The 17,076-nt window shown below is 40.9% G+C and overlaps 1 protein-coding gene across 4 annotated transcripts in view; it reads right to left on the bottom strand.

Annotated features, from left to right (window-relative positions):
- The window catches only part of ZNF131 (zinc finger protein 131), a 32,968-nt gene extending 18,122 nt beyond the window's left edge, over nt 1-14,846 (bottom strand). The window contains exons 1-4 of one of the 4 annotated variants that reach the window (XM_036742050.1): nt 14,800-14,846; nt 14,192-14,331; nt 12,927-13,028; nt 6,263-6,407 (exon numbers count right to left, since the gene is read on the bottom strand). In XM_036742050.1, the coding sequence (XP_036597945.1) occupies nt 6,263-6,407; nt 12,927-13,028; nt 14,192-14,315 (371 nt within the window). In that variant the 5' untranslated portion in view covers nt 14,316-14,331; nt 14,800-14,846. Of the gene's footprint in view, nt 1-6,262; nt 6,408-12,926; nt 13,029-14,191; nt 14,333-14,427; nt 14,575-14,799 lie in introns of those variants that run through there. The other 3 variants (XM_036742049.1, XM_036742052.1, XM_036742051.1) reach the window with 3 other exon arrangements.
- Between the last annotated feature and the right edge of the window lie 2,230 nt (nt 14,847-17,076).

Below are 17,076 nucleotides of genomic sequence, written 5' to 3'. Positions count from 1 at the left end.
ATACAAAGGCAGCTGGTAGTGCAGTGGATAGAGTGCCAGACCTGGAGTCAAGAAGACCTGAGCTGAAATCCAGCCTCAGCTATGTGACCCTGGATAGGTCACTTAACTGCTTTCTGACTCAGTTCACTCAACTGTAAGATGGGGATGATAATAACACCTACATCACAAGGTTGTTGTAAAGATCATAATATTTATAAACAGCACTTAGTACAGTGCCTGGCACATAAGAGATACTACATAAATGTTTATTCCCTTTCCCTATCCTTCCCATCCAATATAATATATGGGCTGAAGCCTATGGGATAGAGTTTCCTGCTTTCCTTTAATGTCTATTGCCAAAGCAAAGCAAAGAGTTCTAGAACTTTCCTCTAAATCTGAAACTAGTTTAACATTCAGATTGGCTATTACAGGCAGAAATACACATATATGTCTTTAAGGTACCTTTTGTCTAAATTATCCAAATGGCCTATTAGGATGGTCTCAGATTCTCTAACTATATTACTTTCACATTTGCTTCAAAGATACACTAGAAATGCCAACTATAGTATCAATATGCCTTAAAAAACAAAAACAGAAAACAGAAACAAAAACAGTATCAAAATAACTAGTAGATAGCAAAATTCACTTTGCTATACTAAAGGTGAATAAATACCCATTACTGTAAAAAAAAACTCAAAAGTATTACAAGTGCTATTATCTTCATATATGAAAGACTATTTAATTTTCATGATTGGTCACTTTACTCCTTTGGGCTTAAATTTCATCATCTATACATAAAATAAGTACTGAACTAGATACCCTCTTGTCTAAAGTGACCTCTATTTTTAAAAGTTAATTAATCTATAGGTGCATACACTACCTTTTACCAAGTAAAATGATCCACTAAAAGTCTGTAACCTGACACAGCAGAAAAAAAAAAAAGACGAATTTAAAATTATTCGACATACTACAGAAAGAATGGACTTCATATTACTCTTTAATTACATAGCTATCTTTTTTTTGAACTTGTTCCATCAAAGTAATTCACTAAGGTGTAACTGTTCTTATTATGTGGCTTATCACATAGCGTTTTTATTGATAGCACATCTAGCTATGACGGTAGTGATCAAGAATTTTGGAAATGAAAAAGTCTAAAACAGTCTGAAGATACACATCAATAATTTCAATGAAAATTGTCATTTTACACTGAAAGCTCAATATTTATAAATAAAATGTGCTAAAATTAACATCAGGGCTATCTTCTAGGGACAAAGAATGAGTTAATCCTTGGGAATGAATATCTGTGAGGTTAGATTCCTGAACAGCATTCGAAGTACCACAAATAAACAAAAAAAGGTGCCATACACCCTGGCTTACTTGACTTGCAAAAACAACAGCTACAACATTAAGATCACACTGCAATCACTTTCAAAATTAACAGGCTCTATTAATAATAAAGCTCCAGGTGAGAAGTTTAAGAAGGCATTCAAAAGCTAGGGTGATCAGAAAATCTGAACTAAACTCTCACTCTGCTACTTATTACCTATGTGACCTTTTCCAAGACACTACTTTTGAAAATAAGGCTACCTTACCATTGAATATATGTCTAAATGAAAGTAACTATTTGCAGGGCAGCTAGGTGGCGCAGTGAGTAGGGCACCAGACCTGGAGTCAGGAGGACCCGAGTTCAAATCCAGCCTCAGACATTTGACACATGGTCTAGCTGTGTGACCTTCGGTTAAGTCACTTAACTCCAATTGCCCTGCCCTCCCCCAAAAGAAAATGACTATTTGATACCATTTTAACATGTAAACCTTGGGAGAATATCCAGTTATTATTGGGTTTAAAATGAGCTTATTTTATAAACAACTGAAGGAATACTAACAGACTGATTTATTGCATTGTGCTCTCCCTGGAGCCATATTTGAAAGTCAAAAAAGATTCTGTTAACAAGTATACTTCCATTTGCAATAAGTAGTAAGACGCATGCTACTTGTATGGAAGCAGGCTGCCCAACTCTCCCATAGCTATTCCAGCAAATGCTGAAATTCATACCAAACCAAATAATGGTCAAGAAATACAATTAGGAACTTCATAATAAATAACCTCTTCCAAACTAGAACAGAACCAAAAAGTCACTCAGAAGCCTATGGGTAATAAGAAAGGGGGCCCTTCACAAGCAAAGCAGAGCGCCAGTGCATCCAGAGACAGGATACATCATAGAATGGAAAGGTCTGGGTCCAGGGGCAGCAATAGTAGAGGGCTCTCCTGAGAAAGCTCCTCGGTGGTCAGAAAGCCCAAACAGTTAGCCCCTGGGTTGTTTCAATGCTGCACAACCCAGGCCTAGGGGCTCTGAAGTCCCTAACACTCATGTCCTGAGACATCCACCTTAAAGATATAGCACTCTGAACCTCAAAAATACAGGGGCAGCACAACCTTGCAGGGTGGGGTGGGGTGGAGGTCAGCACAAAAAGCCAGATACTTAGGCTGACCACTCTACCCAAAAGTACACAGAGGGCAGAACCTGGCCCTGGCACAAAACCGACATTTAGGAACTGAAGGTGGAGAGAAGAGCAAATCAAAGAAAATATCAATCAAAATCAAAAAATTTTGCAAATACAACTATAATAACTGTAAACAAAGACTCAAAGAAAAATCAAGTACTCCCTAGAATTAGTACTACTTGTACTATTCTATAAGTGACTACCTAGAAGAAATGAAGGATTTTTAAAGATGAAATAAAAGTTCTACAGTAAAGAATTAGGAGATTAAGTAGCTTCAAAGAACAAGTAGCAGCAAACTTACTCAAGAATTAGCCTCTCTGAAAATGAGAATTAAAGAAAAACCAATGACTCTGATAACAAATGATAGAAAAAAACCAAAAGACTGAAAAAAAAGTGAAGAAAATGTAAGATAACTGATATAAAAAACAAATAACCTGGAAAATAGCTTGCCAATGATTGGATTTTATGAAAAACATAAAGGACTTGGATACTGTATTTTAAGAAATTCTGAATGAAGACTACCCAAATCTGTCAGACTATGAGGACAAAATATAGAAACGCCTCCACTAAACCACTAAACACCTCCCATCAAGTTCCAAGACTGTCATTGCCAATATCCAGAGCTCTCATGTCAAAGAAAAAAATACAAGCATCCAAAAATAAACTTTTCAAGTACCAAGGAACTAAGGTCAGGATCATACAAGACCTTCCAAGCTTCTACACAAAATGAGAGGAAATCTTGGAATACATAATTCCAAAAGGCAAAAGACAAAGGCATATAACCAATTACTTACCCAGCAAGGAAGAATATAATCCTACCAAGATGGGATAGAGTAGGGAAGGAAATGGACCTTTAATGGAATAGAGGACTTTCAAGTATTTCTAATAAAAAAAAACCACAGCTGAATAGGGGCTTTGATGTCAAACACAAAAGTCTAGAGAAATCTAGAAAATTAAGTTTATTTAAGCAATTGCAAACAGTTGTATAATGACATAATGCTAACATTCTAAGAGGGGAAGGAGAAACAAATATCCCTTCATTTTATCCCTCCTTTAATGTTTTCAAAGGCTATTGAAGGAATTAAATAAGAAAAACACAGGACCTGGGTGTGGTGATTCTTTTCTGAGGGTTTCAAGAGGAGATCTAGAAGGGAGTACACAAGGAGGTATACTACTGTTGAAAGGAGGAAGAAGGGGGTGTAATTAACAATATACAAACAAGAAGTGGAGGGAGTGGGCAGATGAACCTCACTAAAATGGACAATGAACAATTGAGAATACACACAGTGTAAAAACACATCAACAACAGCTAAATAAAGGGGGTGAGAGGGTTAAAAGAAAAGATAATTTGGGGAGGGAATAGTGACAAGGCAAATTGAAACTTTCTGATTCTGAATCAAAGGGAGGAGGAGAAGAAATAGAATTTAAGGGAATGCTTTAGCTTGCCTCTTAGATGACTAGAAAATAGTTGAATAAATTGTGGTAAGTGAATGTAATGAAGTATTACTGCACCATAAAAACTGAAATTATTTCAAAGATAGGCACATGAACTGATGCAGAGTGAAGTGGAGCAGAACCAGGTGAATAATTTGCACAAGGTCAACAGCAAGGTAAAGAAAAACTTTTGAAAGACACAGGGATGGGGAACCCGTGGCTTCTAGGCCACGTTTGACCTAAGTCTTTGGGTGCAACCTTTTGACTGGGTCCAAGTTTTACAAAGAACAAATCCTTTTATTAAGGGGATTTGTGTTGTAAAGTTTGGATTTACTCAAAGGGCCATATTTGAGTACCTAGATGGCCACATGTGGCCCTGTAGCCAGGTTCTCCACCCCTCAAAGAGGTCTGATCAAAGCAGTAACTAACCATTAGTCCAGAGGGCATATGAAGTATGCTGCCCACCTTCCGAAAGTAAGGTAATAGAAACAAGTCAGAAAGGTACACATTTTTGGACATGGTAACTCTGGATTCATTTTGCTTGAGTGTGCTTATATGTGACAACAGACTGTGTTCCTTTTGCTTTGGGTTAATTGAAGGAAGAGGGGTACAGGACAGAAATAATGTAAAGAAAAATAAAAGACACCCACTTGAACATGTTTAAATGCAAGTAAGAGAATAGAAGGAAAGTAATATGTTGAATTTACAAACTTTTTTAAAGCAAGGCTAAGTCAAAAAATGAAGCAGTTGAATGGAAAAAAATCTTTTTATCAAATGTGTATGATAAGGTGGTATTCAAGATACGTAAATAATTAAAAAAATACAAATGACTAAAGCCATTCTCTAATAGATAAATAGTCAAATAATATTAACAAATTTCAAAAGGATAATTGCAAACAATTAAAAACAATTAATTGCACAGGGGCATTCAGTGCATTTGCTTCAAAAGACAAGTCAGTATTCTGATTTTAATTTACTCATCTGCTGTGGTATTATTTGAGATAGATTTTACTATATAATCTCTCTTCTGATAAGCTCTAAAGGAATTTAATATCATTTACAGCAGAGGTGTCAAACTTGCAGCCTTGAGCAGCCCCAACCAGATTCAAATATAATTGGGAAATGTTTAACAAAATAAATAAAAATAAAGTACAACATAATGTTAATTTGTAGTTTTCTAAGTCAATATGCTACCACATCCTATTTGAGTTTATACCAGTGATTTAGTAGTGTTCTAAACAGCCTTGGAAGTAAATATATATATATATAAATATATGTGGGTATGTACATACATATATGTATATATATGCATGTATGTATAAACTCTCCCTTCATCCCCTGCTTCCAGCTTGCCTACAGTCACTGCACCAATATACATACTCTCTTTTGTCTAAAAGGGATCCAAGAAGACCATCCAAAACTGATCTCAGCAACTCTCCTCAAAGGTCACCTCTAACACCATCCCCAAAACTATTTTAGTCAACTATGGTGGGCAAGCCACCCACTTAATTTTATGGTAAAGGGTCTTGGAGATAGTAACTGTGTTCTAGGTTTCACTACTAATCAAATAATGCTATTTTTATTTAACTATACCAAATAAATGTGTGAGAAGGGAGTGCCCCAAACAGAATTTCATTGGTGGTTTAAGGTGTTACTATTCTTGAGATCCAGATTTATGTCTTCAAATTTTGCTTTTTGTACATTTAGAAACAAATGTACTCCTAAAAGAAAAATGGAGCAAACAATTTTCCTAGAATTCTGAAGACAGATCTGACGTTCCTGAACAAACGAACACAAACATGAACACGAACACACGAAAACACACACACACACACACACTTTATTATAATGAACCTTTTAAATGGGGAGTGCATGTTTAGCAATGCTAAAGAATTCCTTGAAGACCAGAAAGACTCCATTTAGTTCTTCTAGATGACACATATGTAAGATAGACCTCAACTCACCCTCCTGACACAGATTTAGGTAGGAACCAGAAATCGGAGAAGAGAATGGAAAATGGGTGGGAAAGAACATTAGATTTGGAGCCAAGGGGCCTACATTCAAACTCTGGCTCTGACACGTAATACACTGGTGATTAGTGTGAGCAAATCACCTCCCCTATCTAGGTTTCAGTTCCCACATCTGTAGAATGAGGGAGATGGAATAAAGACTCTTTCAATTCTAAAATGTACAATTACAAGTGTCTAAGTACAAAAGTATCCTGGAGACCCAATATTTTTTCTCTTAAAATTTCTTTCCAGCACAAAATACGTTTGAATGTTTAACACTGTACATATTTTTAAAACATCACATAGTAATGTACCTTGTTAGAGAAATATAATTACCTAACTTCAAGTGCTTTGATGGCTTCTAACATCTGAAGAAATTCTGCTGCTTTCCATACATCATTTGCTTCTTCTTCGCCTTGTATCATCAGTTTTGCTGTATATGTGAACTCAATTAAATGACGGAATGCCATGTTACTTACACCTGTAAGGAAACTTGAATTAACAAGTGCTTTATACCATCTGAGAAACTGTTATATTTAACAAAAACAAAGACCCAGTGCTAGAAACTTGTAATTTATCACCTTTAATTTACTTTTTGAAGATGCCTCCATAGGGTCGCAATGCCAGAATTGCTTTTTAAAGAAGCTTCTCTCTTATGGGAAAGGTGGATAGCTTACAACTAAAAACTACTATATGCATGACCATAGATAGATAGATTGAGATGACAATGGATAGCACACAAAAGTTGAACCAGATGGTCTTCAAATTCCTTTCAACTCTCAGGTTTTTACTCTAATCTATGTTTCAATTTATGCCACAAAAACCTTATCACAACCATTTCTGCCATACATAAGTACTGTAGAAGATACAAGTCAAAGGAGGGAAGGGTGGAGGTGATGGGGGGGGGTGATAAATAATGGATGGAGAAGAAATAGTTAAAGTACTGACAACTTTAAGGTTAACAGAATTTCAACTTGCTTAGAACAGACAGAACGTTCTCTGCAGAACTTTGCGTTATCAACTCTTTTTATACTTTGGATGTGGTCTTCAAGAAAACCCTCATAGTAGCTGCTGACAATCACCCCAGTAAAGCAGTGGTTCCCAACCTTTGACAGGAGGTCATCAAAAAATTTCTGGAACTCTCACATGATAGTTTTTCTATTAGTATCTATTGATCGAGAAAATAGATAACAAAACCTTACTATGAATTTAGTAATGCTTTTAATTTGCATTTTATCACAATAACATCTACATACGTTTGAGACAGTAATACATGAGACTTTTTTTAACCTACACAAGTATATTTGCTTATTATACAAGTCATGCTGCATATTTTGGAGCTAAAGATGAAAATAGTGATGCTTGGTGTGCAAAAGAATTTTAAGACTTTTGCAATAACTTTTCTACTCTTCTCCCTCCACCCCAACTGTCCTCTAGCCCAGGGTCTGAAGCCCACAGTTTAGGGATCACTGAACTAATGGGCTGAAGGTTATATAATTACTATTAGATCCTCTCAGATAAGCAAGCCACAGGCAACTTGGTTATTTAGATACTGATTATGGAGGGCCCTAGTCTGAACTTCTTTTTCCTTCTTGTTATTTCCTTTTGGTTACTTTTTTGATTACAAGCAGACACTGAGCTGGAAGGCCAACTATTTTGCTATTCTTTGGGCATGTTTGTAAAAGGCTCCACTATGGAATGTAACAAAAATTACTTGTCTCCCTGTAGACTGATATGAAACCACTGAGCAAGGGAAATAAAAAGTAAAATGTTGGTCATGTGTTAACAACACAAGTTTAATTTCAAATATGCAAGTGTTTCCCTACTTTGGTGGTTTGCATATTCTTAGTGCAACATCAACCCAACTATATTACATAGCCAACTGCAAAGGAAGGGCAGATTATTCGAGGCAGAGTGGTATTTGCTTCCAAGTTGATAAGCCAGTAGAGATAGTTTAGAAGGGTAAGCCTCCATCTTCCACAACTCAGCCCAGTCATTCCTAGTCTAAAGTTTGGAAGGACGAGATGAATTTCTATGGGAGTCTCCTAAAGCAAGAGCAAGACGAAAATCATGTGTTCTTCACCCCCTTCCTCTTCCTGGCCCTAATGCTCAGGAAAAAAAAAATCAAAGAGTACGGCCAGTAAGAAGAGTATTTATATATTTATCTATTAAAGAGAATTCCCACAGACTCTTTTCTACCAGAGGATTTGTAACCCCACTGAAGGTGACTATGTTCCCACGTGTGCTCCTTGAGGGTGGAAGCTAGGGTGGTCGTTATTTCCACTGGAAGTTAGAGGCCAGAATTAGAAGTGGCTGGTTAAGTAGAGTACAAAGAATATGTGCTGACTTGAGGGATTTTCAGCACAACAATTCTACAAATACAATTAGAGAGCACTGTGCTCACTTGGAGAAAAGAATCAACACTTAAGACATGTTCACTGCTTTTACATAGCTTAGTGTCAGTTGGAAGAGAAGCCATAGATACAAGTAGCCATAATAGCAGCTGTGGGCTTTTGTAAAAGTAAAAGTAAAAAGTAAAAGTAAAAGCTTTACTTTTAGTTGACAGTAAATCATCCAAACTAAAAAGAATTGTTTCTCCATGGACCATAATACTAACGAAGATGACGATGACAGCTACACATTTATGTGGTGCTGGTGCTAAGTATTAAGCACTGTGCAAAGCACTTTACAATTATTTCATTTTATCTTTACAATAACCCTGAGAGGCACATGCTACTATTATCCTCATTTTACAGGCGAGGTCACCAAGGCAAACAGAGGTTAAATGACTTCCCCAGGGTCACACACGTAGGAAGCATCTGAGGCTGGATTTGAACTCAGGTCTTCCTGAATCCAGGCTGAGTACTTTATCCACTGGGCCACCTAGCTGCCCCACAAAGACAGCCTAACTTGAGCCTTATAAGGACAGTGACTCCAAAGATTAAGAAGATGAAAGGAATGAAACTTGAGGCACTTAAGGTACACAACATTCATGTTTTAAACCTGGTACAAACTGAATCAGATTACTTTTACTTATTCTTACTCATAACTTAATAATTCTTCCAACCATAATCAAAATAATTTACACACCTGAAGACTGCTCAACTATACTAAATCCAAAGTGACTTCCTACTTCTTTAAATTTCCTTAGATTAAGTAAGGGAGGAATATCACTAGACAAGAGATTTGAGAAAGGCTGGGAATTCAAAGAAGAATCAGTATTTGAAAGATAATGCAATAGTCCCTCTGGGTGGCAGTAGTGGAAGCTACCCAAAGAAACAGTAATAGCAATCCAGCTGGGAGAATCTTCTGTTTGAAAGCTGCCCTGGGGCATCAGAAACTGGCAGTGCAGCTCTGTGGAATTCCACTGTGCATGTTATCTTAGTTGTATTGCAGATAAGCAAGAGTATCTATAATATATCCTATCAGTTAAGTTGGCAGTTACCAAAGAAAATTTCAGTATGTAATGCAAGAACTGACCAATAACAACTTTTTTTTAGCAACAAATGAATTTGGAGTTGGTTGACCTGATTTGAATCCCAGCTGTGGGACCCTGTGGGCAGCTAGGTGGTACAGTAGATAGAGTACTGGAGCCTGGATCTCAGGGAGATCTGAGTTCAAATTCAGCCTCAGACATTTAATAGCTGTGTGACCCTGGGCAAGTGACTTAACCTATATTTGCCTTAGTTCCTCATCTGTAAAATGGGGACACACTGGAAAAGGAAATGGCAAACTACTCCAATATCTTTACCAAGAAAACCCCATCATGTATAGTTGGACACAACTGAATGACTAAATAGGGGGGACCTTGGGTAGATACTTAACCTCTCTGGGCCTACATTTCATCATCTTTAAAATGACAGGTTTAGACTAGATGACCACTAAAGTCTCTTTTAGCATTAAATTCTATAACCATGGTAACTTCAAAAAACACCACCACCACGGTTTTTTTTTCTTAAACTAGGAAACCAGGTATGGTAGTGTGCCATACCTATAATCCCAACTACCAGGGAGACTTGAGGCTGTTGGATCACTTGAGCACAAGCATTTATTCTACATTGTAAATGGCTAAGCTGATTGGGCATCTGGAACCAATACAGTGAGCCCTCAGGAGTGGGTTGGGGAAGGGGTGGGGTGGGGTACCAGGCTGCCTAAGGAGGAAACAATTGGCCCTGGTCAGAAAGGGAGCAAGTCAAAGCCCCATGCCAATCAGTAGTGGGAATGGGCCCATGAGTGACTGCTATCCTTCTAGCTTGAATGAGTTAGTGAGTCAGGTTCAAAAGTAATAAAAATAAACTGAGAAAAGTCAAACATATTAAAGATATCAGCAGTTAGAGTAAGCAAAGAAGTTGACACTTTTGAATCCCGGTCTCACTTGTTCCATCAATTTGACCAAAGCTTGAAAATCAGAGCTACAAAGCCTTTGCCTCACCTCCTCCCATTACTAAAAAATTGAAACTAGGAGATTATACTACCCTTCTTTCACTTCATGTGAACATCTAAAATTGCCTTTTAGGCCACCAAGTGTCCACAATAACTTTCCTCCACTGGAAACTCCTTGAGACCATGAGGGTTGAAGTAGATTTCACCTTCTTCAACTTACAAAGGGTGATCCTCTGAACCCTGTAAGGGTCCCTGAGATACTTTCAGTATGGGGCAGCTAGGTGGCGCAGTGAGTAGAGCACCAGCCCTGGAGTCAGGAGAACCTGAGGTCAAATCCAGCCTCAGACACTTGACACACTTACTAGCTGTGTGACCTTGGGCAAGTCACTTAACCCCAATTGCCCTGCCATCCCCCTCCAAAAAAAGAAAAAAGATCCTTTCAGTGGGTCTCCAAGATTAAAATGATTTTCTCAATAAGAAATTATTTCTATAACCCACATAAACAAACTCTTTGTGGTCTTCACTAACTTTTAAGAGTGTAAAGGGGTCCTGAGACCAAAAAGTTTGAGAACGGTTGCGCTAAGAAGTTTACGCTTGTCTAATCATGGATAGTCCAAAGTACTACCTGGATAATCTGTAATTTAACAAGGTAAAAGGTGTCCTCTTTTTTAGTCTTTAAGCTTTTTCCTTTCCCTTTGCCTCCAAAACTTGAGACAATCTACCTTTAAAGACAGAGGAACATATAGAGTAAAAGAAAATTCCAAATCAAACCAGCTAACCTTGTTTTTAATCTTAAATATGTTTGAACATATCTTTAACACTCCCCAAAGCAATTTCTAGAGGCTCTATTTACTATTTTCTTCTTTCTCAAATTCTGTGCAGCATTTTATACTGTTGTCTAGCCTCTCCTTTTAAATATTCTCTTCTCCCCTAGATTTTCGCTTACCTCATCTCCTACCTGATCTGACCACTCCTCAGTTTTCTTTTCCTGATCATAATCCCACCATTTAACTATGGATATGCACCAAAGCTCTGGCCTGGACTTTCTTCCCTATGGTCTTTCACTGACCTATCAGCTCCCATGGGTTGGATTATCCTCTCTACCCAGATGACTCCCAGACCATGTGGATAACTCTAGTTTCTCTTGAGTGCCAGTCCCACCATCACTGACTGCTTATTGGACAATTCAAAATGGATGTCTCATGAGATAACTATGTTCAAAACAAAACTTATCTTCTCCCCCAAGCCCACTCTTCTTCAGAACTACCTTATGTCTATGGAGAATGACCCGCAACTCCTCACTCTTCCTCATCCACATATAGGTATGCCAGTCTTGCTGGTTCTCTCCCTCTGCAACACTTGCATCCTGCCCCTTCTCTCCATTCATGGCCACCAGAGTAGTCCAGGCTCTCATCACTTCTTGGATGGATGATCCCAATAGCTTTTTAATTGGTCTCCTTGCTTCAAATCTTTTCCTTCTCCAATCGATACTTTACAAAACTGCCCAAGTGATTTCCTTAAAAGCATTCCTAAAAACATCACTTCCTGTTCAATAAACCTTATTGGCTAATTGTCTCTAGGATAAATACAAACTCCTTTCAAAACCTGCCTCCACCCTGCCTTTCCAGGATTATCATACTGACTCTCCTTCACAGTCCAAAGTGGTCTTACTATTCTTTACACGTGACAGTTCACCTCCTGTTTTTTGTGCCTTTATACACATGCCTTGAATGCAATCCCTCCTTAGACTTGGGCCTCTTAGAATCCCTATTTCATTCCTCACTGAGCTGCTTCCTATTATAAATCCTTCTATCTTCTATTAACTACGTAAATATCTCTGATTATACATGTGTATGTACGTAATCTCCTTCGATAGAATGTTAGTTCTCAAAGGACAGTGACAGGGACTGTTTATTTTTTGTCTTTGTATCCCTGGCACCAAGCACAATGACTGGCACATCGTAAATGTTTGATAAATGCTTGTTGACTAATAGGTGCAGAAGCAGACACACAAGTACAACTACTTTTCTTTCAAGTCAGAATCTGTATGCTCTCTGATCCCCTTTCACCTCAAACTTTCTGTAACCAACTCATCCTTTCTCAAGCTAACACATGGCTAGTCTCTTCAATATTCCACAGCAAACTTTTATGCCAAGTTAAGATTATGTATGTTTTCTCTAAAGAGTTAACTTCTCCCTTTGCTAGTAAAGAGGCATACTGCTCAACACCTGAGTTAGCAATAGTAGTATCACAATTGTGAAGGAAATTATGCCCTCCAATGATACTTGACAAAACTGTCATTACATAATCGCATTTCATATTGCTGACTAGCAAGATAGATATCCCAGCTGACTAACATTTTAATACACATTTTCACATCTCACCACACAAATAACGTTCATTAGTTTCAACAAAAGTTAGAACACAATCTTAACAGTTATTGTTCCTTAAGTGTCTGCTGTTAATACATAATGCAACAGTTTCTACTCACTGATCATTTTCACCACTCTTTAAAGAAAAACTCTCAAATGACCACTGGTGTCAAAAAAAGTTTGCAATCTCTTCATCATTTTGTAGTTCGTTTAATGTAAAGACTGAACTGAAAACAAGAATTTACCTTCTATTTCCACCAAAGGTTCCTGAGTAAAATCTTGAAAGAATTTGTAGAAGAACTGACTGCAAGCAGCCAGAACAGCCTTGTGAGCTTTAAAATGGTGACCTAAAGTGACAAAAACATATAAAATACAATCCAGTTAGAAAAATAATTCAATGGGAAAAAAGGGACCTTTTACTTGTTACCTCAGAATTCAAGTCAGGTCACTATACTTTTTACCTGGCAAACATTTGTACCTGGAATGGAGAACAAGCCAAGTCTTTATTTCAAGACTTTCAGAGATTTATAAAGGTCATCCTCTCCGAGCTGCATAAATGTTGATCATTTAAAATGAAAATACCTCTGAAAGGAAGCATGACAGCTGTTTAGCAGCCTCCAACATTTCTGATTAAGCAGCAAAGGCCATATCATATTCACTTGAAACTGCTGAACAGAAAGAAAAGCTCAACCTTAAAAGTGTATAGTTTCACTTTGAGAGGGAGGTAGAAGTACAAGCTTTGGAAAGAAGCATTCCTTAGCTGGGTAATGCCATACCTTTGCACCAGGAAGCTTAACAACCACACCTCTTAGCAGCTCACACTTAGCTTTTGGCAGCCAGGATGTTTTGACAAATATTGGTCCATCCAAATGTAATATACAATCAAATTTCACTTGCCATAAGAAGTTTGCTTTTTTAATCTGTTTATTTTTCACTCACACACAATGCACAAGCTGACTCTAAGTTTCCTTCTATTCTAATGGACCCAAAAGGGAATGGTGATGAGGGCCCTATGGGTCTCCCAAATGAGGAAGATTTGAATGCTGCCAAAATTGTTTGAGTTTTTTAATAAGATCAACTAAGCTAGATGTAATATTTCCCAAAAAGGGACTGAAGGAATTTCTTCAAGGGACTGCTTCTCTTAGAGCAGCTTAAAAACTGAGGTACATGTAAAAAGAAAAGTATTTGAGCAATCTTCAGATGGACAATCTTCAAATGCACCCTTCTGACAAACCTCCCAGAGGCCTGCAGAAAGTAAAGCATTATGAGTACTAGGTTTCTTAGAAATTTTGACAAGAAAACTCAGAGCATCAGGCTGTGGGACTGAGGAAGTGACCTAGAGCTCCAATTCACATCAATTAAAGTTGGGGGGGTGGGTAGGGAGGGAGAACTAGGAAGGGAGGAGGGAAAGAAGGGTAGTCAAAAAGGAGGTTGGGGGGGGGGGCAGGCAACAGATGGAAGGGGAAAGCCTCTCTGACCAGAACTGCAGCCAGCAGCGGCCACTACCTACCATCCACTATCAGAGTGATGTCAGTAAACTGGTCCTGCTCCCGCTGCTCATTCAATCGGTCCAGAATCATTTTATGATGTTCAGGAAACTCTTGAATGCATTCCATCGTCTCTTCAGCCTCCATGGCCAGGCGAGCTGCTCTGCAAGACAGTGGCACGACAACCTTCACCCCCCTCCCCGACGGCGGCCCCGCACACGCAGACCCCGACCCCACCACCAGCACGAAAACCACTCACGGGGCGGGAAGGCGCGGCTGCGGGGGAGGCGGGGCGGGGAGCCGTGGGCCCGGGACGCCCCCGGGCCGTGGAGGAGAAGCGGCGGGAGCGGAGTGACCCCGGCTCAGAACTCCCAGCCTGACCTAATTGGAGCCCTCCTGGGCGGGCGGGCGGCGGGGCGGCCAGGGACCGGGGGGCTCGTGGCTCCCCCACAGAGCAATTCCAGGACGGGAGCGGAGGGCCCCGGGCGAGCCGCTAACGGCCCGCCAAGCCCTATCCGCCAGGCCCCGGGGCTCCCGTCGCGCCCGCCGGGGACCCGGTCCGGCCCGCGGCCCACAACGATTCCGGGGTCTCCTCCTCCTCCTCCCCCGCCCTGACCGGGCCGGCGCTTACACTGGGAAGGAGGAGCGGACCGGGCCTGGACGTCACCTACGTCAACGTGCCTGCGTCGGCACGTCGGACGTCGACGTCCTCGGAGCGCCGGCTGGGACAGGAGGTGGAGGGGCGGAGCGAGAAGGGGGGGAAGAAAGAAACGAGACCCAGGCCACGCCCTCTCCTGCCTCCCGGAAGGAGCTGGAGCTGGCGCCGGCCCCCGGCCCAGGGGGAGGGGGAGGGGGAGGGGGAGGGGGAGGGGGAGGAGGGGGGGGAGTTGCCTCGGGATGCCTGCGCAGGGCGGGCCGAGGCTCGGTTCCCACGTGCTCGGTGCGGGGCGCCCATGGAGGCCGGAGTAAGCCGGCCTCCCAAGTAGCCGCCGCGTGCGTCCCCAGAGAAAGAACAAGCGGGCGGGTGCCTCCTTCGCTCTGCGTCCCCAGGGAGCTCTTTCCTTCCTTAGTCTCCCAGCCTTCCAGCTTCCAGGGACACGTGGGAGCCATGGACAGTCTCGCAGAAGCTGCAGCGTGCCCCACTTCCATGCACCCCGAGTCTTTGTAAGCTGCGGCCCCTCCGGGTTCCGCCATCCTGAACACTCACGACTCCGTCTCCAGAGCCGCTTGCCTCTTGGTCGCCCCCCGCGACCTCCCCTCCCAAGACTTTCATCCCTCCCTCTCATTCCCAAGAATTACCTCCCTCCTTTCCCTCCCAAGACTTCCCTCCCTCCCTCCCTCTTTCCCAAGACTTTTCGCCTCCCTCCATTCTCAAGACTTATTTACCTCCCTCTCCCCCAAGATGACTTCTTCACTCTTATTGTAACCAAGACTTTTTCTCTCCTCCCTGCTTCCCCCTATAGTGACTTACTCTCTCTCCCAGATCTTCTTCCCTTCCCCCCACCTCCCAGCCCTTTCGCCCCCACCTAAGGCTTGTGTGCTTTTTTTTTTCTTCTTCTCCCCTTTCCAGTCCGTACCTGTTCTCCCACTTAATACAGTGACACACACGTGTGTGCCCAACTCACCGTCACCTACGAGCTGCAGAAGCCAGGAGCGCGCACCGCTCACTCACTGGTGGTGGCAAAGAGGGCGAGCACGTTCCTGCCACCTGGGGCTCTCCTCGCCCAGGCTTCTGGGTCTAAGAGCAGATGATTGCTTGGTGGAGCAGATGCTTCTGCTGGAGCCCCCTCCCCTTCTCGGGCTGCTGCCTCCACCTAATCCATTTAAGGCACCTGTCTCTAGCCTCCCCCGGAGACAGCTATAATGCGGAGCAAACGCAAGGCCCGTCCTTTCATTCTTTACAATTCAACTTAACAAATGATTATTGAGTATTTTCTCCGAGCCAAGCAGAGGAAAAGAAGAATAGGCCTTTATCCTCAAGGAGTTAACATCTAGTTAGAAGAAACAAGGGAGTCCTACAATGTCAGGCAAAATGGTAAGTGATCTAAGAAGCGAAAAGCACAAGGAGTATTTTCTTTCCCATTCTCATTCCCCCACTCGTGGAGAACTCACTAGGGTGCCTTTCCATTTCTCCTCTAACTTTCAAACACATTAAAACCTCATTAAAAAATGGCAAAATGGGCCTTTTCTAAAATGTTTAAAGTGTTTGTTTCACAAAAGCCTGTGCAATGCCCAGCTTGTGGTATTTAATGTTAATTTGAAGTTCTGTGCTATTGTAACGTGAATCTGTTGGTTGTAAAGAAAAATTTAAATCAAAAAGAAACAGTAAATTAGTGCTTACAGACAGTGTGTTTATAGAGTTTTTCTGCCTAGAATGGGAAGTTCAGATTATAAATTGCATTTAAAAATTTTATTTTTAAAGAAAGAAATCTAACCCAAAGTCTGTGTCCCTCCCTATCGATTGGTCGTTTCCCCATCTAATGATGGGGAAATTCTGGACTCCAACTCCCCTTTATCCTTGTGGTTCAGAATCAACATCTACTGAGGTGAAAATCCTCTCCCTTTTCCTGGTACTCTCACACTTACCTGCTTCTCCATGGTCCCTTTTATCCTCTCCCTCCCCCATTCCATTGCACTGGCTGAAATCCTTCCTTCCCCTTTATCCAAGTTCTCTTTGCTCTGTCTTGTACTAAAGAAAACAGATTCTTCCCTAGCAAATACACACTGCATCTATAGCCAGTTTATTACTAGGTGGACTTTTTATGCCCCTGGAAGCCCAGGGCCCCCAAGAGGAGTAGGGATACTGCTCACTGCCACTTCCAGACTGTACTTCTGCCCCATCACTCAACATCTTCCTTTTGAGGTTCACTCCAACTATCTTTATTACCTGGTCTAAATTTTTGTTATA

The sequence above is a fragment of the Trichosurus vulpecula genome, chromosome 1 (genome assembly GCF_011100635.1).
Source record: "Trichosurus vulpecula isolate mTriVul1 chromosome 1, mTriVul1.pri, whole genome shotgun sequence".
Classification (NCBI taxonomy): domain Eukaryota; kingdom Metazoa; phylum Chordata; class Mammalia; order Diprotodontia; family Phalangeridae; genus Trichosurus; species Trichosurus vulpecula.
Note: the sequence above shows the minus strand (reverse complement) of the source record. Positions and strands in the feature narration are given on the sequence as shown.